The sequence below is a fragment of the Acipenser ruthenus genome, chromosome 3 (assembly GCF_902713425.1).
Source record: "Acipenser ruthenus chromosome 3, fAciRut3.2 maternal haplotype, whole genome shotgun sequence".
NCBI classification, from domain to species: domain Eukaryota; kingdom Metazoa; phylum Chordata; class Actinopteri; order Acipenseriformes; family Acipenseridae; genus Acipenser; species Acipenser ruthenus.
Genome location: NC_081191.1, coordinates 61,610,804 through 61,635,567, shown reverse-complemented (window position 1 = coordinate 61,635,567; position 24,764 = coordinate 61,610,804). Strand labels below are relative to the sequence as shown.

Here is a 24,764-nt window from a genome sequence, read left to right as displayed (position 1 = left end):
TGCAGCAACCAGTATTGAAAGTTCCACATTAAGGAACATACCAAACCCAACTCCAATTATCCACTCAGACCTGACAAAATTATTGATTTTTTATATAGCTGAGTAGGAGACATGGATAAAACAAAATGTGAAGGCAAAGTGAAGATCTGTAGTACTGAGTGTGTATGTTGGCAAGGTTTAGTGTTTAAAGGTCTTATAGTACACTATCTAAACTGGTTGCCCACTCTTGGTAAAATGGTTATTTCTTTTCAAAAACTGACTGTCTTTATTTTTTTTTCTTGTCATGTGCAGGGAGGGGATGAGCACTCAGTGTTCCGACCATTGTTTAAGGACTGTTAAAAAAAACAAAAAAAAAAAAACACATCTGTTTTTAAAACTTACTCTGCATACAATGATTTACACAATAAATTCTTGAAAACACTAGCATCCTTTTTATTCATGTCCTTTGCACACAAAACAAACCCTCGCTGGGAGGGGATACAAGCAAAAGCTGTAGCAGCCCAGTCATAACAATACAAGAGTAGGGAAGTATAGCACTGTTGACAGTTCCTGTACCACTCCTGGTAAAATCATAGTCAACCTATTTCCTCTTATTCATTGTGTGCTCTGGGAAACAGTCTTATATCCTTCCTGGAGCTCCATTCCTTACCCCTTAAGCTCTAAGAAGTCATCCTTAAGGGCATGCACCACGACGTTTCTTCAGAATATACCATTGTCTTTTGTTTGTTTCTTAATTACATTTACACTTGTGACTTGTATTTTGTATGTAATAAATAATGTGTCTGTCTGTGTGTGCGTGTGTGTGTTTTTTTTTTGTTTTACCTTATTGATCCACAACCAGCGACCAGTGCCAATTCAACCAAGGACCTTCTGAGTTTAAATTTGCATTGCAATAACAAGCATTTAAGTTAACAGAAATGCAAACTGTGTGGTTTATGAAAACAAAACAAAAAAGGCCATAAATGTCCCTATAAATCCATTATAAATGTACGTGGACATTTTATATTATCTCTTGTTTGTACTGTATTATGTATTTAAAATTGTTCCCCCTGTGTGTTTGTATTTACATTTCACTATGCTGACTACACTTCCCTATGTTTATATCATGGTAGACGACTGCACACTTTTATAAGGGTAAGCTCTCCTGCATGTCTGCTGGCACACCAATATAATGAATTTATTTGCAACATCTTAGGCATGCAAAGTCATTTTTGCGAATCATAATTTTCCTTTAGACCATTCACTTAAATAGCAACTTATGCTACCTTTTATAATATATGTGCAATAATTTTGAGTGGTTTCTATTACAATTGCTCAAATACTATGTTAGGTCAAAGACATACAGTACCAGTCATGTGTCTCAGCTCATCACCAAGTTCCTCAACTGCATAGATTGTAAAAAAAATACAAAGGTTTCCGTTTTTAAAACATTACAGACATTACAAAATATGTAGTAATTTAGATTTTTACATTTTTATCATTTAAAACTAAAGTATTGGCAAGGGATTCATTTAGTCATGAAACTTCAAAATTAAGTGGTGTACTAGAAAACTATTTTTTCACAATGTAGTTATTCCTACACCTAATGGATTCTTGATTTTCCTATGTATCAAGTATTTGGGATTGCAAATATTTGCCTCCTGATTACTATTACACTTTGAAAATAATCCTATTACAATAAAAGGAAAACTGAACACAGCAGAGAGCTCAAATAATAGCTATTCACAAGGAAAAACTAAAAATGTCTAGGGGTGCAGAGCGACAGAGATTGCAGAGTTATGGGGAACATTTTACCCCTGTTGCAAGGTCAAGGCAGAAGACTTCTGGAAGCAGGATTGTGTTAATATGAGAATATTGATTAATAATTGCTTCAAAAGGTCTCCTGAAAAAAAAAGCACCTCTCCAGAAATAATTGCACAGGTGGAATTTTTCCATTAGATGTAGGTATCACTGAATGGCAGTGTCAGGTCTAAATGGAATGCCTTGCAATAACTTTGTTTAAAATGTTTAATACATATATTTGGAATGTATGTTTTACAATCAGAAAAGTTTTTATTTCTTCTCAATCTAGGCAGTTAAGGGATATTTCCATGATGGCTTCAGACTTATGTCCGGTACTGGATGTGTCTTTACATATACGTTACTTTAACTAAAGCTTTGAAATTATACATTTTAGGATGCAATAAATGAAACAAAATGTTACAAGAGGAATCTAAAAAACAACAAAAATACATTACTTACCAAGTTGCTCTTAATGTACTAGAACAATATAATATTTACAGATAATCAAAATGTGGTACCAAACCATACTGTATGAATTGATAAATAGATAGATAGTACAATATTGTAGTCCTCAATTAAGCCCCTGGTATCATTTTAATGCCCCTCCTATAACAAACAGTATTGTTTGTGACCTGCTGACTGCTTGTCGACTTCCTGCTAAGACCCACTGGTATTCTGGCTGAATCTGCAGCAAAACATTATAAAACAACACAAATCCATTTCCATTGCTAGTGCCCATGATGCACCATACTAATTATTAACAGACTCAAAAAGGCGTTCTGTCACAGTTAACTGGATTTACATCATAATGGATCACGGTTCTATAATTAAGAACACAGAAGATTAACAAATCATGCAAGGTATGTTTATTGTTGAATGCCATTCATTGTGCAAATCTAAGATGAATTTCAAGGATTAGAATCGGATTATAGATTATATTTCCAGTATTCTCTGGTGTCCTTGTAGAACAGAATGGTAAGTAGTCCACACAGCTCAGCTGTGTAATAGCTTGTCTTTCAGCATTGTCTTCAATGTATATTTTTTCCCCAAGAATGTTGGCCCCTTATTATGAAGAGCATCTTAATTGTTTTTTTCCCCCCCATGTGGTCATGCTGCTCCTTTATCTTTAAAATGGTTACCATTTATATACCCAGTGTGTTAGTATTCTTTCAACACAAATCACATATGTATCAACTTCTAGGCAGACCATTCATATCCAAAATGAATCTACACAGTTCTAAGGTTTTCAGAGACTTAGCTTTGTAGACTTCTGGCCTTATTCTTGTAAATGTCTGACTTTTTTTTGGATCCCATAAAATTCAGATAGATTCAGATGGTGCTGGAGGAGCAACCAATTAAATACAATTAAAATAAGAAATGATTTGGAGAGAAGAGCGTCCTTTCACTTTTTGCTTGGCCGGATGAAAACATGCAAATAAAATCCTAGTCTCTGGATTACACCATGACGTCATTGCGTTTACTGCACCACACCACCAGGGCTATCATGACAACCGTCAGGAGCACAGGAATTACAATGAGGATGGTGAGCATGTTGTCCGGGGGATCTTCCCAAATCACTTGGTCCGAAGTACAATTTGAGAAAAAGTGTTTGTGGAGGCTGATAATGAAGCTCTCGACGAATGGATTTGGCCAGAAGCAACCTATTCTCTCAGAGTTCTGCTCAGTACAGGTGGAGAATGTGTTGTATTCCCTGCAAGACAGAAAGGGAAAATAATTGGCAGTTAGTACAAAAACATAATATTGCCATACCATAATATTGCTAGTGTATAACTATTGCAGAACCCTATGCAAACCATGACATTTTTAGCAATGGCAATAGAAAGAATTTGTTCGTCCTGATACAGTTGCACACTCATATAACAGAGGTCGCGTTAATGCAAAATTTTGCAGACGCAAAATAAATCCATTGAACGGAAAAATATTTTGTCTTGCGTTCATGGGACGCACAGAATGCAAAAGGGACGCAGACATGGCAATCTATTACACTACAGCAAATTGACTGTAAACTACTTGCTTGTTTAAAAAAACCTGTTCTGGAATATAACAACATTGATTAGGGTACACTTCAGTCATGTAGGTGGCAACAATAAGCCTCATATGTGGCCTGCACAGCAATATAAAGAAGGATATTTACTTTTGGACGTTTCTGGCACCAGAGTCGTGCTGTGACAATATGGCAAAGCAGTTGCAGATATGTCAAGTCTTACGCACTGGGCGAGACTCACGCATTAGCATGCTATCTCACGCTCACACGCATTCCTAAGATTAGCTCACGCATTTTGAGTAAATGTTAGTGGTGTCAATTAATTGCAGTTAAATCCGTGATTAACAACCAAGTTGAATAAGAAGTTAATGTTTGTAACTCGGGTCAATGTCAAATCCGGTTTCCCTGATAAGGTACCCGTAGCCCATTTTGACTAAATATATAAAGATTTAAAATATTTTCTCTCATTGGCTGCAAGAGACAACAGTACCCCCAGGGGCCTCAAGCAGGGAACTTTCCGAGCTTGTATACTGTGGTAACCATGGAGACTACAGGCGTGCTATACGCGCGCAAAAGGAGAGAGGAGGCTATGTTTTTTTTTTTTTTGTTTTTTTTTTTTTGTGTGTGTGTGAACACTTGACTGTCAAAAAAAGAGTTTGCCCAAAAAACTGTATAAAGTTTTTTCAAAATGATGATCACTATGACAAGGTGATATGCAAAATAAACATATTGTTGTATTGATAAAACAGTTTTCTTTTATATAGGTTATTAACTCTGGTCCTCAGGGATCTCCAATCATCCAGGTTTTTGTTCCAACCAGCAAATAACTGTTTTTATTAAAATCCACTGTTTTGCATTGCATATAGAATTCTCACATGCCCTAGACTTTAGTATGAATTAGGACATTTAAGTGTTTCATATGCAATATTAAGCAGTGTACATTTTAAAACAAACTATTAAGTGCTGGTTGGATTAAAAACCTGGACTATTGGATGTCTCCAAGGACAAAAGATGAGAGTCCCTGTCTTAAGCAATGACCTAACACCACACCTGGAAAGTCTCACTCTTTGACTTTGAATCTCACTCTTATGGAAAGCCAACCCTTGGCATCTCTGCAGTTGTCAATCAGAAGATTTTTTGCTAAGCAGTTAGCATCTTCTGACTACCACTACAGTAGTCTCCGCGGAACACCTCTTAAGAGAACACTTCGCCTAAGGAAAAACACTTTGGGTGAAATTGATTTTTCCCGTTGTAAATGCTCTGGCTAAAGGAACAGGAACTTTGCTTAAAAGAACACCTTCTTGGCACTGATAGCGATTTGTTCACAACAGATACAGTATTGTTTTGTAACCTGATAACTCATTATCATCATGAAATTAAAATGGTTTATTCAGTCTTTTCAAAAGCAACTTGTCATCGTGAGAGCGTTTTGAGGCACACAGATTGGTTTTTTAAATCTTTCCAGAACCGCTGTGTGAACAGGCTGGCTTGTGTGGTGATGTCAGGCCAGGAAATGAATGGACACAAGGCAGGATGTGCGGGCAGGTATTTATTTTCAAATCATAAACACTTTTAAATAACAAAACACAAAATAAATGGCACAATGGCCAAAATAACAAACAAACGAACAATGAGTACCTTTCAGGGAAGTAGGTAGGGAAGTAGGTAGGTAGGTAGGTAGGTACAGTGCCATGAAAAAGTATTTGCCCCCTGTCTGATTTTCTGCATTTTTGTATAGTTTTGACACTGAATGTTATCAGATCTTCAATAAAACAAATATTAGATAAATTTGATACATATTTCATTTATTTATTAAAGAAAGTTATGAAACACCCAATGCCCCTGTGTGAAAAAGTAATTGTCCCCTTAGACTCAATAACTGGTTACACCACCTTTAGCAGCAATAACTGCAACCAAACTCTTCCTGTAGTTATTGATTAGTCTCTCACAGCGCTGTGGAGGAATTTTGGCCCACTCCTCCATGCAGAACTGCTTCAACTCAGTGACATTTGTGGGTTTTCGAGCATGAACTGCTCGTTTCAGGCCCTGCCACAATGGGGTTTAGGTCTCAATGGGGTTTAGGTCTGGACTTTGACTAGGCCATTCCAAAACTTTAAATTTCTTGTTCTTCAACCATTCTGATGTAGACTTGATTGTATGTTTCGGATAATTGTCTTGCTGCATGACCCAGCTGTGCTTCAGCTCACAGACGGATGGCCTGACATTCTCCTGTAGAATTCTCTGATACAGAGCAGAATTCATGGTTCCTTCAATGATGGAACAGCAAAGCATCCCCAAACCATGACACTACCACCACCATGCTTGACCGTTGGTATGAGGTTCTTACTGTGGAATGCAGTGTTTGGTTTCAGAACTCTTGAGGATCATCCAGGTGCTTTTTGGCAAACTTGAGACAAGCATTCGTGTTCTTCTTAGAGAGCAATGGTTTCTGCCTTGCTACTCTGCCATGAATCCCATTTTTGCCCAGTGTCTTTCTGATGGTGGAGTCATGACCACTGACCTTAGCCGAGGTGAGAGAGGCCTGCAGATCCCTGGATGTTGTTCTAGGGTTCTTTGTGACTTCCTGGACGATTTTACGCCTTGCTCTTGGAGAGATTTTGGCAGGACGGCCACTCCTGGGAAGATTCTCTACTGTCCCAAACTTTCTCCATTTGGACAATATGGCTCTGACTGTGGTTCGGTGGAGCCCCAGAGCCTTAGAAATGGCTTTGTAACCCTTTCCAGACTGATAGGCATCAACAACTTTTTTCCGGAGGTCTTCAGGAATTTCTTTTGTTCGTGGCATGATGTGCCTGTAGAACCTGTGTGCTGCCAACATCACTCTTATGGTAAGGGCCAAAGTTAGTCAGGTTTATATTGGGCAGGGCTGGCCCAAATCAGGCCTGGTTGTTAACCAAAGTACTCAAACAGCGGACCCTAATTATCCCTTTAATTGGGTTGAGTTAACTAGGGGGGGGGGGCAATAACTTTTTCACACCTGAAGATTGCATGTTTCATTACCTTGCACACCAAACAAATGAAAGAAGCACCAAACTTTGGTGTCATTTTTTCTCTCAGACTCCCTCTATATACTACTACAACCCTCAAAAAGATCTGACCAAATACAATGTGAAAAATGTGCTAACATGCAGAAAATCAGACAGGGGGTAAATACTTTTTCACGGCACTGTAGGTATCGTTTAGCTCTCTCTCTCTATTCGTGTATCGCTCAGCTCCACTCTAACACACCCTCCCAGCGAGCCCTGATGTGCCCTTTATATATGCAGCCAACTCCAAATCAACAAATCATTCAATTAATCTGGAGATGGCTACATGCATACGAGTTTAATAAATATTCATGGCTGTCAGCTAATTCAATAATCATTTATGTGATCAGCCACACATTCTCACGAGAGGTACTAAAACACACAAAACAATAACACATAATGGCAGACGGCATTTCCGCCAGTCCTACATTTAAACAATAATAAGGGCTTTTTGCCATCATATATACTATATAATAAATCATAATAATAATACAACAACATGCACATATATATATATATATATATATATATATATATATATATATATATATATAGGGGTGGGGCAACCTGCCACACGCTGTCACATCATTGACTCGTTTTGTATTTTGATTTCCACGAGTGCACCTCATTGCTACAAAATGGCATGTAAACAAAACAGCGAAATACGCCGCTGTTTCTCTTGCTACAAAAAGTTAGAAATTGTTCGAGCTCTTGCCGAGCAATTTGATGTTTCCTGTTTTGGTGAGTTGCTTCACCATTCTGTTAAATAATGTGCATGTCTTATATATTGTTGCTGCTTTTTTTAACATGTGTAGGGGTGGCGTGTCAATTTAGTTTGACAGTTAGTTTATTAACGTTAGTTTGTCTGTTGCTTTATTATTATAGTTTATTAACATACACATACTTATTCAGTTCACTTCATATGTTGATGCACGTGCATCATGACAAGTAATACATATTTATTTATTGATTCATATTGTGTGTGGTGGTCAACTCCATCTTAGAAAACACTTCTCTTGCTTCCCGAGGAGGGTCCTCTTAGCTGGAGACTACTGTACTACAGTGACCAAAGCAGTTGCAAGCAGTAGTAATGCAGAAATACGCAAACGAAAAATACGTTCTTATAATTCTGATTGGGAGATGAAGTATCCGTGGATTGTTTATCGAGACGGCAAGATGTACTGAAGTGTGTGTGAAAAAGATGCTGGGCAAAAAAAAATGCATATACACGCAGATGTACAGATTTTCAAGGCTCTTTGCTTTAAAGAAATAGACACGGAGGTCTCCCGGATTCACAGTTGCAGTGCCAGTGGATCTTTGGTGATTTTTATACTGTACTGTACGATTGTGGTAAGAGCTTGAATATCCCGAAGCCTTCAGTATTTCAAGAAGTTAAGCAATGCTTTTGCTAAAAAGATGGATACATGCATCTTGCTACAGCCCAAATGAAAATAGTTAAGGTGATATTATATAAATGAACCACAGAGGCTGAGTCATGGGTGCTCTGGGACTGAAGTATGCACAGGTCAAAATAGGGGATGAGGAATTTTAATATACATTGAATAACAATCGATTCTGCTAAAAGGTTGCTAATAGTAAACAAAAATATGTTGTTAAAATGTGTATGCACACTCATCTAATGTTTTGTTTTTTGTGTGTATTTATTCAACCTACAGTAGTTTAAATACATGTCCGTCCTTTATTTTCACTTACCGTGCAGCTATGTGCACGTTTCAGATTGAGAAGTAGCGAAAGGGTTTCATGTCAACAATGCAGTTCCCAAGGGTGACAAAAGTCAACAATGTACAGTAAGAATTAAAATTCAGCAAATTAAAACACTAGCAAATATAGTCATTCATTATATGTTATGTATAATTTTGTTTATCTAGTTTAACTATTGTATGAAATTCGTTTTGCTGGTTATACAGAACTAGCATTGACCCCCCATTAGATAAGTATGAAATATATTGTTTCTAGAATATATATTTTTGGCGAACAGAATCAAATGGCACTGTGTGTTTCCTCATCTGACTTATTTCAGGAAATGTGGAAAAGTATTTAGCAAATATTTTTTACAAGTACTTTTCATGACAAGCATGTGAGGTGGTTCCTTCCACGAACATTTTCTCTAAACATTTGTAAAACACTATTTTATCTAAAAATATCAAAATAAACAAGACATCAGTTGTTTCAAAATTATCAGCGCTTATTTCTCGGTCATGACGGTTACAGAATTGGGAATTTTATGTTCGAAGCACTCATTGCCGTGTAATATGTAGTTCCTCATGAAAATTCCCATTTCTAAAAGAATAGTGTACGTATACATATTTTTTTCACTTAAATATAAATACAGGAAACATTTACCTTATTAACGCACAGAAAAGCAATAAAAAAATTTGTAACCCCCCTTCCCCCACTAAATCACCATGTTTTCTACATCAAAGAACTACACTGGATAGATGTGGATCTTATTCCATTCATTCTGTGTCAACCACTCCAAAGCATACATTCCCCTCCCCCAGTGTGAATCAACTCACTTTTTGCAATTTTAGCTCTTCGTTGGTTTAATTAGGCTCAGTGGCATAAATTTGATTTCAAAAGTGGAGGGGGCAGTTTCTGGAGGTGGGGCATGTAATAAAATAAAAAAAGAAACTTTCATTCAGATTTAGGCTTTTGTGGTCATTCGGAGGACAGGAGAGGGTATTTCACAGTCACTCTACAATAATAAGGTCCCTATATTCAAAACAGAAATATGTTTATAGTACTTAGACCACAGACATCGGGAAAACGATTGAGAAATTTCACAATAAAAAAACTACCGGGCACTGCCTTCTCTCCAAAATGCATTGAGCACAAATGCTGCCTCGGTTGATGCTGTTTCCGCTGGGTCCTTGTGGCGACTCTATACCAATTACAAGAATAAATAATTGAGAAATAAAAGTTTTAGTACAGCTGCAGTGTGAGGGAGACATTTCCTTGTTGATGAAAAAGTAAGAGTGGCATGTCCCCGTGTAAATTACACCTATGATTAGTCTATACACTAGATACTCTCCTATCCATACCGGTAAGATAAGATACCCTTAATCCTTTGCGGTCCTATGTCGGACCTGGTCCGACATTGCAATTTTCCCTTTCCGGTCCAATGTCGGTTTTTTGCGTCTTTCGACATCATCAAAAAGACGCAAAAAACAGGTCTCTAGTCGTTTTTTCTCCAGAAAAAGCAGAGAAAACCATTCAGTGGCAGAGTGAGATCGATAAGGGATGTATCTCATGAATACAGATAGCCCTGGCATCACATAGATAACACGGACAAGCACGGACAAACAAGATAGCTGCTTCTGCATCCAGCGCTCAAAGAATATCACAGACATTTGCAGAGCTTTTTTTAGATGTTATAGTAATAAAATAATGACTTGGATCGCATTATTGAGGAGTTTGGTGATAAAACGGGTGATCAGGAGATGATTTATCGGTATGCACTACTATGAAGAGGTATGGGAAAAATACAACAAACAAGGGGTTGGGCGGGGCTGGAGATACAGTACTGAGTGTCCTGTTGATATGCAGGGCTTTTAAACCTGTTTTACTGTGAAAAAAATACTTTTAAACAGCACGTCTAAACTGCACGTGTGAAAATAAATTGGACCAGACGCGCCTGAGACGCGCTGAATAAATTGACCGCTAAGGGTTAACTGGTGGATCTGGAACATGTGTGATTTGCACATGCTGTTGCTACCTGAATGATACTGATGGAAACTGATCAATGCACATTTTATTATAGGTTTAAAACAGTAAAGACAGAATGGTTTCAGTTATAGATAAAAAAAAAAAAAGATGAAGCGTTTGGGAATTCAGTTTCACTTTTCACATGCGATCCCCAGTTTGTGTGCGAGCTTTCTCGGGTTAACATACACGGTGCATAAATTGGATTACTGGTATAGACAGAGGAAACATGTTAAGTGCTTTTTGGAATGCTATTTTGTAAATTGTCAAATATTGCACTGCAGTGCTTTGTTTTGTAATAATTATCTTATTTTCTTTGTATAGTATATGTGCAGTACCGTACTGTGGTGTTTTAGACACGCAGCCGAAATTTCCCCTCAATTTGAGGGGAAATTAAAACATCAATAAATATGCATTTACAAAGATACCTCAATCACACATATGGAGGCAGTCTGCGGCCCTCTCATATCACACAGAGCATTACAGTTAGGTGCTGCTTCTCGGCTTTTCTCCCACTTTGTGAATTGTGGTATTGCTTGGCATGTCGAAAAATACAGGGGTCTGATCAGCATTTCCGATCTGTCCAAGCTGGTACTGTTTGTTAGAAACGCTGAAATTGTAAATGCTTCTCTTTGAATTCATAGAGTACCGTTTTGGTTCGTCTTTTCTCGGCAGTCAGTCACGTTGCTGCTTGTGTGTTCGTGCAGTGACGTCATTGTTCGGTAGTATAAACACTCCCTCGGAGATAGGATATTTTTACATGTCCGATGGACCCCTGGAACCAATTAAATTGGATATTAAAGGCTGTACTGTAGTCTATATATCTGTTTTGTCTTGTAGAAGTGCAGGAAATGTAAATTGCAGTAGCCTGTAGTACCTTGCAATTTTTTATTTTTTTCCTGATCTGCCTAAGAGGCAATGGACACATTCAACACGTCCCGGCTAGACAGAATAAAAAATAAATACATTTTAAAAAATCACTGACCTACTGTATTTTCATAGGACACATATACATATACAGTATGACTTTGATTTCCCACATCCCGATTACATAGCAAGATCTGTGCCACTGTCATCTTAAGACTATATTATAAACTGTTGTGCTTTTAATTATCAATGGACTTCTGTGCATTATTAAGTTCAACACTTAGTTTTTTATGCATATATTAACCTTTCATGCATATATGAAAGGTTTCATGCAGACTTTTGTACTCGCCTACAGATGCCTTGACCAGACTGCACCCAGCTACCTCCAGACCCTCATCTCTCCCTACACCCCCACTCGACCTCTCCGCTCCTCCTGCACTAGAAGACTGGCTGTACCTCCTCTACGCTCCCTTGCCTCCAGAGCCCGCTGGAGTGTGTCTTTTTATAATCTGTGGCTGGAGCTTTAATTACCTAATTTGATACAATAATTACCTTAAGGCTCCAGCCACATTCCCACAAGGGTACTAGGGAAGGGGTTATAACCCCATCCCCACCGACTACACATTATAAGACCGGTTTTCCGCCGGTCTCAAAAAGTAAATTAGACGGGCAGCTTTGTCTGCCTGCACACAAATACAATAATAATAATAATAATAATAATAATAATAATAATAATAATAATACAAAACATACAAATATACAAATAATAATACAGGGGCGGGTGTACCCCGTCACACACACCTCCCCTTGTGCGTGGCACACATGGTCTTTTCAGCCACTTCCCCCCTTAGTCCCCAAAGTCCCGGCCCAGGAACAGGGGCATCAACGGGCCAAAGGTGGTGGACATGGTGGGAGGTCCTCCTCCCACCCCAACAGCTGTAGTGGCCAGGCTGACCGCACACAGGTCGGCTCCTCCGGCCAAAGCAATCTTGCTGCCTCCCGACGGCCTGTGGGGGTGGTCTCCTGACCTTCCCCCCCACTCTCTGTAGCCGGCAGCTCCATCTTCTGGGGCTCCGGCCACCGAATTTCCTGCAGCAAAAGTGCTGCGGGGGAAGGTGGTCTCCTGACCTCTCCCCCCATCTTCATAGCAGGCAGCTTCCCAGGCGAAGCAGAGCTGGCGACGACCCCAGGCAAAGCAGAGCTGGCAACGACCCCAGGCAAAGCAGAGCCGGCAACGACCCCAGGCGAAGGAGAGCTGGCAGCGACCCCAGGTGAAGCAGAGCCGGCAGCGACCCCAGGCGAAGCAGAGCCGTCAGCGACCCCAGGTGAAGCAGAGCCGGCAGCAACCCCAGGGGAAGCAGAGACGGCAGCGACCCCAAGCGAAGCAGGACCCCCAGCGACCCCAGGTGAAGTAGGACCCTCAGCGACTCCAGGCGAAGTACGACCCTCAGTGACCCCAGGCAAAGCAGGACCCTCAGCGACCCCAGGCAAAGCAGGACCCTCAGCGACCCCAGGCGAAGTAGGGCAGCAGGCAACCCCAGGCGATGCGGAGCAGCAGGCAACCCCAGGCGATGCGGAGCAGCAGGCAACCCCAGGCGATGCATGGCAGGCATCCTTGAGCGGAGTGAGGCAGGCATCCTTGGGTGGTGCGAGGCAGGCATCCTTGGGCGGAGCGAGGCAGACATCCTTGGGCTGAGCGAGGCAGGCATTCTTGGGCGGAGCGAGGCAGGCATCCTTGGGCAGAGCGAGGCAGGCATCCTTGGGCGGAGCGAGGCAGGCATCCTTGGGTGGAGCGAGGTAGGCATCTTTGGGCAGAGCGAGGCAGGGCAGGAGCAGTCCTTCCCATAGTGGTGGAGGTGGAAGTGGTAAGCAGTCCTCCCGTTGTGGTGGAGGAGGGAGTGGCAGGTAATCTTTGGATGGCGGTGGAGGAGGAACCAGCAGGTAGTCATCCTCTGCTGGTGGAGGTGGGAGCGGCAGGTAGTCCACCCATGGAGGTGGAGGCAGAGCCAGCAGGTATTCACCCTCTGCTGGCGGAGGTGGCGGAGGCAGAGGCAGCTCCTGCTGCTCTGCTCCTGGTGATGGAGGTGGTAGAGGTAGAGGCAGCTCCTGCTGCTCTGCTTCTGGCAGTGGAGGTGGCGGAGGTAGAGGCAGCTCCTGCTGCTCTGCTCCTGGCAGTGGAGAAGGCAGAGGCAGCTCCTGCTGCTCTGCTCCTGCTGGTGGAAGCGGTGGAGGTGGGAGCAGCATGTAGTCTCCTGGCGACGAAGGTGGAAGCAGCGTGTAATCTCCTGGCGACGAAGGCGGGAACAGCATGTAGTCTCCTCCTGTTGCAGGGGACTGGTGAGGCTCTCCCTCCATTGCAGGGAACTGGTGCGGCTCTCCCTTACTTGCATGGGACTGGTGCGACTCTCCCTCACTTGCAGGGGACTGGTGCTTCTCCTTCTCCTCCTCTTCCTGGAGAATGGGGCAGTTGACCACAAAGTGGCCCCACTCCCCACAGGCAGTGCACCAGATCACGGCTTCAAGAGCGCTGAGGTAGGCTTCCCAGCTGCCCTTCGGTCGTCCCTCCTCCTCCTCTCCAGGGCAGGGGCAGTTGACGACGGAGTGGCCCCCCTTTCCGCAGGCAGGGCACCAACTTGAGGCCTCGACCAGGCGAAGGTAGCCATCCCAGCGTCCACTCTTGAGCTTCCCTTTCTTGGGCTCTTGATGCTCGGGCTCCACCTTCATGGGTGCTGGATGCACGGGCTCTCCCCTTCTGGGCGCTGGATGCACGGGCTCCACCCTTCTTGGTGCTGGATGCACGGGCTCCCCCCTTCTGGGTGCTGGATGCATGGGCTCCCCCCTTCTGGGTGCTGGATGCACGGGCTCCCCCCTTCTGGGTGCTAGATGCACTGGCTCCCCCCTTCTGGGCACTGGAGCTGGAACCTGCTTCTTCACCTTCTTGGCACTGCCCCTCCTTCCCTTCTTTGGGACTGGCAGTTCCACCTCCTGCCATGGAGGGGGTTGGTCGGGTGCTTTGTGCCCGACCTTGCCGACGGCAAAGCACCACTCTTCCCCTTTGAGGCAGGTGAGGCAGGTTTCCTGATCCACCTGCGGCGATGGTATGGCCTTCAGACGGATCCACTCCTCCGCGGTCTCCACCTCACCTCAATCGAAGGCCTGCACAAAGAGGGGGTCTTCATATGGGCACACATCAAGGAGGTGCCCATACTCCAGGCAGGCGAGGCACCATGTAGCCCCTCCTTCCTTCAACTCCCTCTGATGCTCATGCCACAGCTTCATGTAGGCATCCACTTTATCCATTTTGTTTTTCCTTCAAACCAAAAAAAACCCCTCCTTTTTACAAAAAGAACCCGCAGTATTTCTGGCCTGACGCTTGGCAGCGCTGTCATCCCGCTTCTGACACCAACTGTGAGCAGGATGGCTTGCAGTGGAAACACAGACTCAGGAAGTACTGGGGCAAAACTGAAACGCTACGGCGTTCAGCCTTTTATTAAATAATAAACAAAAGCAAAAGATTTAAACAAAACAAAAAGGCGCGTTGGCCAAACAAACAGAAACTAACAAGTATCGTGCTGGTTTTTAGCCAGCACGTATATAACAATTGTTAACTCTTGTTCTCGTTCTCCCACAGACTTACGTCTCTCCTCCGACACTCTCTCTAATAAGCCTGTAGTGTGTCTTTTTATAGTCAGTGGCTAGAGCCTTAATTACCTTATTTGATACAATAATTACCTTAAGGTTCCAGCCACATTCCCACGAGGGTACGAGGGAGGGGTTTTAATCCCATCCCCACCGACTACACATTATAAGACCGGTTTTCCGCTGGTCTCAAAAAGTAAATAAGACGGACGGCTTTGTCCGCCTGCACACAAATACAATATAATAATAATAATAATAATAATAATAATAATAATAATAATAATAATAATAATACAAAACATACAAATATACAAATAATAATACAGCGGCGAGGTGTACCCCGTCACAGACCCCTACTGAAAAACCTTGGACTTGAACCTTAAACCTAGACCACTAGATTTTGTTTGGGGGGTGGGGGGTGGGGAGGTGCTGGTAACGGATCGCAAAGATTTAATTTCACAACGAATACAGCACGAGTACATAAAAAAACACAACTGTAGATTGTCATGAAAGGAAAATACTGTCTGCTTTTGCTCATTTTGTGGAGAAGAAATAAAATAAATAAACCTAAGAAATAAAGTATGGGTACACCACACACTAAAAAAAGGAAATTTAACAGTGAATGTTTATATGTGACCTGGTTTAACATGTAAAGTATTCAAAAAGAATACATCTACACATATTTCTTTGTAAATACTGAGAAAATGTGTTTATTATAATATACTTTTTATTGATTTTCAGTTTTAATTTTCTCAGTTATTGTGTGAATGTGAATAGTATTATTGGTCAACATTATTAAAACAAAGAAGCGTAATTTTACAGAAATACAAAACCAGTGTGTGGTGCTCCCCATCACTTTGAATAAAATTATTATTATTATTACTTATTTCTTAGCAGACGCCCTTATCCAGGGTGACTTAAAATTGATACAAGATATCACATTATACATATATCACATTGTTTTTTACATACAATTACCCATGTATACAGTTGGGTTTTTCCTGGAGCAATCTAGGTAAAGTACCTTGCTCAAGGGTACAGCAGCAGTCTCCCCCACCTGGGATTGAACCCACAACCCTCCAGTCAAGAGTCCAGAGCCCTAACCACTACTCTACACTGCTGCCTCCAATTAAGGTGAAATAAAGAGAGATAGACATAACATCAATTTCTAATTGTGCTATTTCTTGCCATATGGCGTCTTTCTTTTTATTGTCTTTATAACCACTGACACTGGCATCATAAAGAACATTATATTTTTCGACTTTAATAATTAAATTCGCATTGATGTGCTTTTTATTTCTCTGGTAATTTCTGTCTGAATGAGACAGTGAGTCTGACAGCCAAGCGCTTTGACCTTATTTCTGATTGGTCCATGACAGCCACTACCTTTGACCTTATTTCTGATTGGTCCAGCGCGACGCGAACGGCGCATAGTGCGAATAGAAAAATAAAACAAATGTATTTCTATATTCACTCGCTTTGCTTGGGATGTGCACTACTCCATTTAAATCAATAGTTTTAATTATTTTGTATTCGCATTGCACGGATGTGAGACCCTGTGACAGAGATAGAATGATTCTTGGTGATAAATCTCCCTCCCGACCTGTGAGGAAGCAGTGTAAAGGGAATAGTGCCCTGGACTGGATGGCGTGACAATTAATTCTAAGGGTTAGGTGGAAGTCGGCCATCTAGAAAGGGGGCACAGCTGCAGTACATTAAGTCATCGCTCCAGAGGGAAAGCGATGTGGCAACCATGGATTGGAGGAGAAACGATTACACTCGCTAACCAAGGGGGCGTGACTAAAGGTACAAATAGGGGACGTGGCTAGGTGATCTGTTCCTTTGTTTATGGTTAAGAGAACGCTAAAGGATGAGTGAAATATAACCGTGAGTGTTTTGTTTGTTTTGTCAAGTATAATTGTACTGTTTTTTTATTATTAGACGGCTAACACAATCCGGAGCTGTCACTAAAGGCCAGCACAAACCTGGAAAACACTGCATCACTGTTCACGGATTAAAATTGTATTTCACTACGAACACTACAGCACTCACTCTGGACTTGTGACCGTGTCTGTGTTTTGTGTGTGTGTTTAACTGTGTCTATTATTTCGGGACTGCAACCCGTTGTTTATTGAACTGTGCAATAACATCGCTGTGTACTGCCAGCCCTCCATGTCTTTACTGTTGTCATTAGACGTTGGATTATAAATTAACCACCATTTCACCAGTACTTTGTTGTTTGTCATTGTCTTGAGCTCTGCATCACCCCTACACATGCGCACTGCAAACCAATTTCCCACAGACCTTCAAAATTGTGGAAAAACTGTGAGTTTCAAGGGTAAACCTTGAGACTTGACATGTCTGACTATACAGCCTGCTATATTGATTTTAGTTCAATAACTAGAACTCATTCCCTTTAAATGAGCGTCAACAATCGATTGACATCAGAGCCTAACTCCAAACCATGTGCTGTTTAGCTGCACTCTGATAAAATGCATTATTGTCTTTAAAGCTTAGTCTTTAAGTCCACAGCGCTCCCTGTTGTTTTGTTTAATGCATTTTGTGCTCTATTTTGCCATCTGGTGGCAGGACTAATGAAGTGTAGCTCATTAAATGGCAGTCAGAAAAACAGGATTGCAAAGCTGTGTCGTTTTTATGTTATCGCACTGTGACAGTATCGCGACCGGTGAATAGCTGGTTTTGGCTACCTATGTATGTGGACAATGCTTTACTGCACTTTGCTGTGCTTTTCCACGGTACTGTATACCACCATATACTCGTATAAGGGACCACTGCACATTAAGGTACAAAAAAAGATTTGTAGATTTGCTAAAGTAAATTCTGACCAAACACTCTTATGAGGGACTTTGCATGATGTGCAATCAGTCCATCATGTAATGCTAATTTTCCTTTTTTTGGATAACAGCCATATCATTGTACTAAGTGCTGGTTGGCATGCAGATAAGGTGCTCATTTAAAAAAAGTACCCTTTGTTTGAGCAAGGTATGCTATTTGGTTTAAATGGAGCACAAAGGTAAACAATGGTCTTTAGTTACAAAACACAATTTCCATTCATTAAAGTCCATTGCTGCAGTTGTTTCCTTTACTTATAAAAACGAGTCTGCTCATCTCATTAATGGGAGTTTAAAGTAGCAATGAAGAGGTCATGAATGGAAAAGAGCCAGGAACACAATTGCTCTTGATCGCTGCAGTCTGCTTCTCAGTGCCATGTAACAAAAAACACTCACTTAAAACGCTTGACTAGCTCTGCTGATCGGATAGATCATCATTATAATTAGCAATGTTTTGGGAAATGTACATTAACCAATGGTCCTTTTTATTTTTCCACTCTGCTGTTCTACCAGATTAGCTCATTTACGTCTGTCCGCTATTAGCATAGTAATTACCTCTTTCCAATTGCTCCAAATTTAATGTAATATGATTTTAAATTGATGTTTGACATTATGGCTGTAAGTCTCATGCTTGCATTAAAGCATGCAGTACTGCACTTGAAATCATTGACTATTTTTTTTTTCAGATTACATCTGGTGTTTGATCACTTTGCTTTTGGATGTTTAATTTTACCTTATCAACCTCTTTTCAGCTGGTTTCAGTCATAATTTAGCTTGTTTTTAGTAATTAAGCAATTAAAGATTGTTAGCTGAAGGTACTGCAATTGTGTGGCATTACACAAATGAAGTTATTTCTGTGTGAAAAAAAAACAACTCTTGGAACACGGACTGTTTCCATGTCGTTCAGAAACTCCAAGTTCTCGTTGTGTTGTTGTGAGAATGTGATGTAGCACACACCTGTCACACACATTCCTCACGCAATAGGAAGTGCACGGCCAAAACATGGTACTACTTAAAAGGCAGCGCCAATTGAACAAAAATGAAGGTTTTGTTTTTGCATGAAAAGGATAATTTTTTGCAATATGTTTATATACAAAAGCCACTCTGTAATTATCCCCACGCAATTAATATTAAGCTGACGTGTACTCCTACTAGGAAGCATTGCCTATCTACCCATTTAGTGGAGGGGTAAATTGTAACCTGCTTTAGAGATGGCACCACAGTGAAGTGAGCAAATAGGGTTTAATACCTTGCTGGTACAGACAAATATTTTTGTAAGTTCGTACAGTAAAAATATCTTGATTATAATATTTAAACTCCTAATAAATACAATTACCTAAGGTGACATTGTTCACTTTTGAAGACTATGAACTGTTTGATGTGCAAAAGCACGAAGGAAAAAAAAAACAACATATATGTAAGGTACTGGGAACCTTGTAGCGTGACTGCTTTAATGGTCGAGTGGTAGCGTTGCACATTACCGCAGATATTATTGGGCCACATTCTGGTTCAAATCCAGCAAGGGGCAGGGGAGTAGCTATCATAAGTGCAGGTGGTGCAGCTGCTTCAGGGCGCATGAGCCTTTGGGGCCCACTCGCCTTTCAAACGGGACAAATATGTCAAGATTTTTTAATGTTTCTGTTTAAAATACTCCGAAAATAAAACTGTTGGCCTAAGTAATGACAAACGAGTTAAAGGACTAGCCGGCACCTTTCCACTAGCCAGCACACACCCGCCGGGTACCCTACCGCTGTTAACTTTGGTTTTAACCCTATAGTGCTGTATTAAAGTGACCATAGATAGGTGCGGATATGACCACTTTATGTTACAGCCCTTGTAGTTTCTCAACCGTAAATCAGAAATTAAAACCCAATATATCCACAATAAGGCATTAAGTAGCTGTTTCCAATGATATGATGTTTGTTGATGTGGAATTAATTTAATTATTTTTATATAAGCTGCGACCCCCTAAAAAGAAATACAAAAGATTATAACAATAACTCTTTCTAAGTTAACTATAAAAAATGCAGAATATTATGAGGATTTCAAATAAAAAATACTGACTATCGACCGTTGCGGAGACACACAAAACTAACAGATTTTCAGCACTGAAGTGTTAACAATTATGCTGAGGTAAGATGAAGCAAAGTATCACAAAGTACATTGCCAAATCTTATATGAAATGTTTTATCCTTTATATGAATGAATAAATACAATTAAAAAATAGTCAATCAATGTTGTTTTTATTAGAAAAAAGATACACAAATTTACAGACTAAACAGCGCTTTGAAAGTCTGAATCAATTAGTGTCTACATTCAAATCTCAGAGCAGGCGCCTGAAGGACTTGCTGTCAGTGTACACGCCGCACTAGGTATTCATTTTTATGCTTCAAAAAATCTGTCAGGACATCTCTGTTAAACTAGAATTGTACCTGAACTATTCTAATGGTGTGTGGATGCATTAAGCCTAACTAAACATGAAACGGTACTTCAGTGTGGACGCTTTGAGCTGTATTAATTAGAGCGGTTTCGAGTACGGTTCTCGAGATCGGTTATGTAGTGTGGACAGGGCCAATGACATGAACAGCCTTGAAGGTCTAAAACACTGGGAACATTTTCCGTCTGTCCCGTCCCCCCCCCCCCCCCAGTAGGGGTAAAAGGTGTGCTAATAAGAACATAAGAAAATAAGAACATAAGAAAGTTTACAAACGAGAGGAGGCCATTCAGCCCATCTTGCTCGTTTGGTTGTTAGTAGCATATTGATCCCAGAATCTCATCAAGTAGCTTCTTGAAGGATCCCAGGGTGTCAGCTTCAACAACATTACTGGGGAGTTGGTTCCAGACCCTCACAATTCTCTGTGTAAAAAAGTGCCTCCTATTTTCTGTTCTGAATGCCCCTTTATCTAATCTCCATTTGTGACCCCTGGCCCTTGTTTCTTTTTGCTGGTCAAAGAAGTCCCCTGCGTCAACATTGTCTATACCTTTTAGGATTTTGAATGTTTGAATCAGATCGCCGCGTAGTCTTCTTTGTTCAAGACTGAACAGATTCAATTCTTTTAGCCTGTCTGCATACGACATGCCTTTTAAACCCGGGATAATTCTGGTTGCTCTTCTTTGCACTCTTTCTAGAGCAGCAATATCCTTTTTGTAACGAGGTGACCAGAACTGAACACAATATTCTAGGTGTGGTCTTACTAATGCATTGTAAAGTTTTAACATTACTTCCCTTGATTTAAATTCAACACTTGTATTCGAGCATCTTGTTGGCCTTTTTTATAGCTTCCCCACATTGTCTAGATGAAGACATTTCTGAGTCAACATAAACTCCTAGATCTTTTTCATAGTTCCCTTCTTCAATTTCAGAATCTCCCATATGATATTTATAATGCACATTTTTATTGCCTGCATGCAATACTTTACACTTTTTTTTTTTTTTTTTGTGGGGCATGTTGTCCGTGTCCTCCTTTGTAAAAACCTGTGAAAAGTAATCATTTAATATATTTACGTATGTAAGAAGGGAGTGTTTTATCGTAAACTTGTGATAAGGAATATTTTTTTACAAAAGAAAAGGGTCAACGAATACCTCATAGCATAATGTTTTTTTTCCTTTATTAAAATCATAAATGCCCTTACAATCGTACACATGCCCACCTTTAAAAGCAAAATCTAGACATGCTGCAGACACCTGTTTTGGACCATATAGTTTATGTTCATTTTTCAAAACTTCTTCAATCAGTAACAAATTTTGAAGTGCTAGAAAATGCCCCTTCCATTGGCTCTTCAGTGTGCTTGGATGTACCTCTGTATTGCTGTCAGTAGATTCCTTTAGACTATGTTTTCAACAGCTACCGAGAGCCCTCAGGCAACATTTATAGGGCTGCTGATGTCATCAAAAGAAGGCAGATTTCATTCTTGAATGACTATATGCTCATTCATAAATTGCTTAGCGACAACTGTCGCCTGTCTGCACAGAATTTTATGAATATCAATATAGACGACTTCTGTTAGTTTTAAACAAAATGTGATTAACTAGGACAATCGGCAAGTACTTTTATGAATAGACCCATGTGACAAGATGACAGAGGTTTGAGACTCAGAGACAGTATAAAGTTCAAAAATAAAGCTTTTTAATAAACAAAAATACAAAATAAATAGGCACAAGGGCCAAACAAAAAGGTTTTAAACATATAATAAACACAAAACAAAAAGCAAAACTTACAAAAATAAAGGTTTCCAGGCTGGGCGTTGCCTTCACTGGATTCAAACACAGCACAGCACAGCACAGCACAGCACAGCACAGCACAGCACAGCACAGCACAGCACAGCACAGCACAGCACAGCACAGCACAGCACAGCACAGCACAGCACAGCACACGCAAAAACCACTTCTTCTCTTCTAGAACTCTCTCTCTCAAATGGGAGGCTGAGGCCTCCTTTTATGCCAGGTGGCTGAGTCCTTAATTGAATGATTAATGGGTTGATTGCTCCCACCTGACGCAATCAATCTGGGCAGGGAGGAGAATTTAACTCCTTCCCTGCCAGTATTTCTAAAGGCAGAGGCATGAGTACTTTCAATAAATACTGTTCATACTTTAATGCTAACTTATGGGGTATTGTGACAGGGAGGACTTTGTTGCTGGTTCTTGGGTCGATATGTGCAGCTGGGACACGTAATAAATTACACGTTGCTGAGCTAATCAGGAGGTCTGGATTGTCTGGGGTGGCGTGCCTGAGGAGGCTACACGGAGCTCAAAAAGCATCTGCATCACAGCTTGAGGCAACTGCACCGCCATGCTACACAGGGGTGCTTTCACATCAAGAAGGACAGGGTGAGCAAACGTATTTTTAGATTTAAACAGATAATATAAATTATAAATGGATTTTATTAATCAGTTTTAATTTAAAGATATCAAAAACTTGAAAAAAATAGTTTTTTTTAACACTAGAACCACCACGGTTATAGTCATATCTAAAACCGCTGCCAGCAGTCATTATGACGGTTACATTTTAAACAACATCAATGTTAAAATGAAAGACAAACTATCAGACTCAAAAACTCAAACGTTTTATTCAAGCACATCATATCAAACATCAAATCCACTCATTATTTAACCAGGAGTCCATTTTGGATTACTGTGCACACTGAACTAACTTTGAGTTTCAATAGTTTAAAAAATACACCATCTCTCACTGTAAACCACCTGTCAAAAGTGGAAGGCACCCACTGAGCAGCTGCAGTCCATGCTGTTGTAAAACGTGTAGAAGTCATTTTTAGAAGGGTAATATTTTGTACCTATCATATCAAAATTAATTTGTCTCAATAAGTGCAACATTACAAATTATATATTATTTTTACTAATATTTATTTGGGGGTTACAAAGGCACAGTAGCACAAATGAGTTGCAGAGCAGCAAACTAAAAGCGCAACACTTATTCCCACCTCTATAACAAATGTACCACACAGTGCTTTTGTGTTTTCTGCTTTTGCTGCTGGTAGCATGTTGTGTCATTGAGCTTTCATGTTCCACACAAAATGATGTTGCACTGCGATAGAAATCCATAAAAAATTCAGTGCCAAGCTTTTTCTTTTGTTCCTAAAACCTGTGCGGATGCTTGCAGTGACCAAATCAAACCACGTAGGTCCTTCTCGTGATTTCAGCTGGTGTCAATCCCGAATCTGATGTATCAGAAGTATTTTCACTCCTATGTGGGGATCCAATGCTTTTCAATTGATCATTATACCCTATGGTGCAACCTGCTATATTATGTCTCAAAAATGCAGTGCCTAGTTTAAAATGATTTTTATCTAGTTTTAAACCTCTTTCAAATTAGACAGTGGTTGAGCCTGGTTTTGGATATTTATTATACTTATTATATTTAAGAGGCCATAAAATGTTTTATCCTGTTCCACCACAGACCTTTTCCACATTATTTTTTTATTGTATTTGGTGATCTTAACTTGAGGGTCAATAAATAACCACATCAGGATCAATATACCGTTAATGGGCAGCTCTGTTTTAACTCAGAAAAATCATTAGATTAACAGGCTTTTCAGTGGTTGTACTACACTACTGTTACATAATTATGTTCAGCAAACATATACATTTCATTAACATAACAGTAAAATAAAATGGAATGGATGAGAGATGAAAAGTGGGGTCTCAGGTCTTGTTATATCTGCATTTTTTAAAATGTATTGCTGTCATTTTGTGGCATTTTATTAGAATTTTCTGCATATGTAATGCTTCGTAAGCAAGACGTCTGGATTTTCACTTCAATGTCTCTCATTTTATTGCTAGATTCAACACTGAAAATTTCCAGCAAAGTGTAAATCTTTGGTTGCAAAACTGACAATTCTTCAGTGACAAGGAACATCTCTATAATTAACTGACAGTCTCGCTGCCAAATACAAAGATGATGTAGAATTCAAGTTGACCCACTCTAGTGCTTTGTGGCTTGTGAAAATGTGTATCCCCATCCATCATATCTGGAAGTGTTTGAAAAATGTTTGCTTCATTGATACTGTTATTTTCAGCCACAGATGTTATGCTGGAAATATTAAAAATGACAGTTTGACCCCTGAGGTCCTTCAGAAAAAATAGAACTGCCAAATATAACTCACACATGTTAAGACTGACCTGAAACAATACAATAAGCCCTTTCATGGATATCCATATCTAAGTGTTTACACAGTACACATTTAACTGTCAGGAAGGCAGGAGGCACCACAAAGTAAAAAAAAAAAATACTTTGTGAAAATGCTCTTCATGGTCACTAAAAAATTATTTATTGTGCTTTCCTCGTTAACCTCATAATGTGTATGACATTTTTTTTTAGTTAAAATGGATT

The 24,764-nt window shown here is 40.3% G+C and overlaps 1 protein-coding gene across 2 annotated transcripts in view; it reads right to left on the bottom strand.

The window, feature by feature from the left end:
• Positions 1-416: 416 nt before the first annotated feature.
• LOC117435675 (receptor activity-modifying protein 3-like) overlaps positions 417-24,764 on the bottom strand; it is a 76,311-nt gene continuing 51,963 nt past the window's right edge. For both annotated transcript variants that reach the window (XM_034059021.3, XM_034059022.3), the window contains one exon: positions 417-3,493. In XM_034059021.3, coding sequence (XP_033914912.2) covers positions 3,238-3,493 — 256 coding nt within the window. In that variant the 3' untranslated portion in view covers positions 417-3,237. The remainder of the gene's footprint in view (positions 3,494-24,764) is intronic.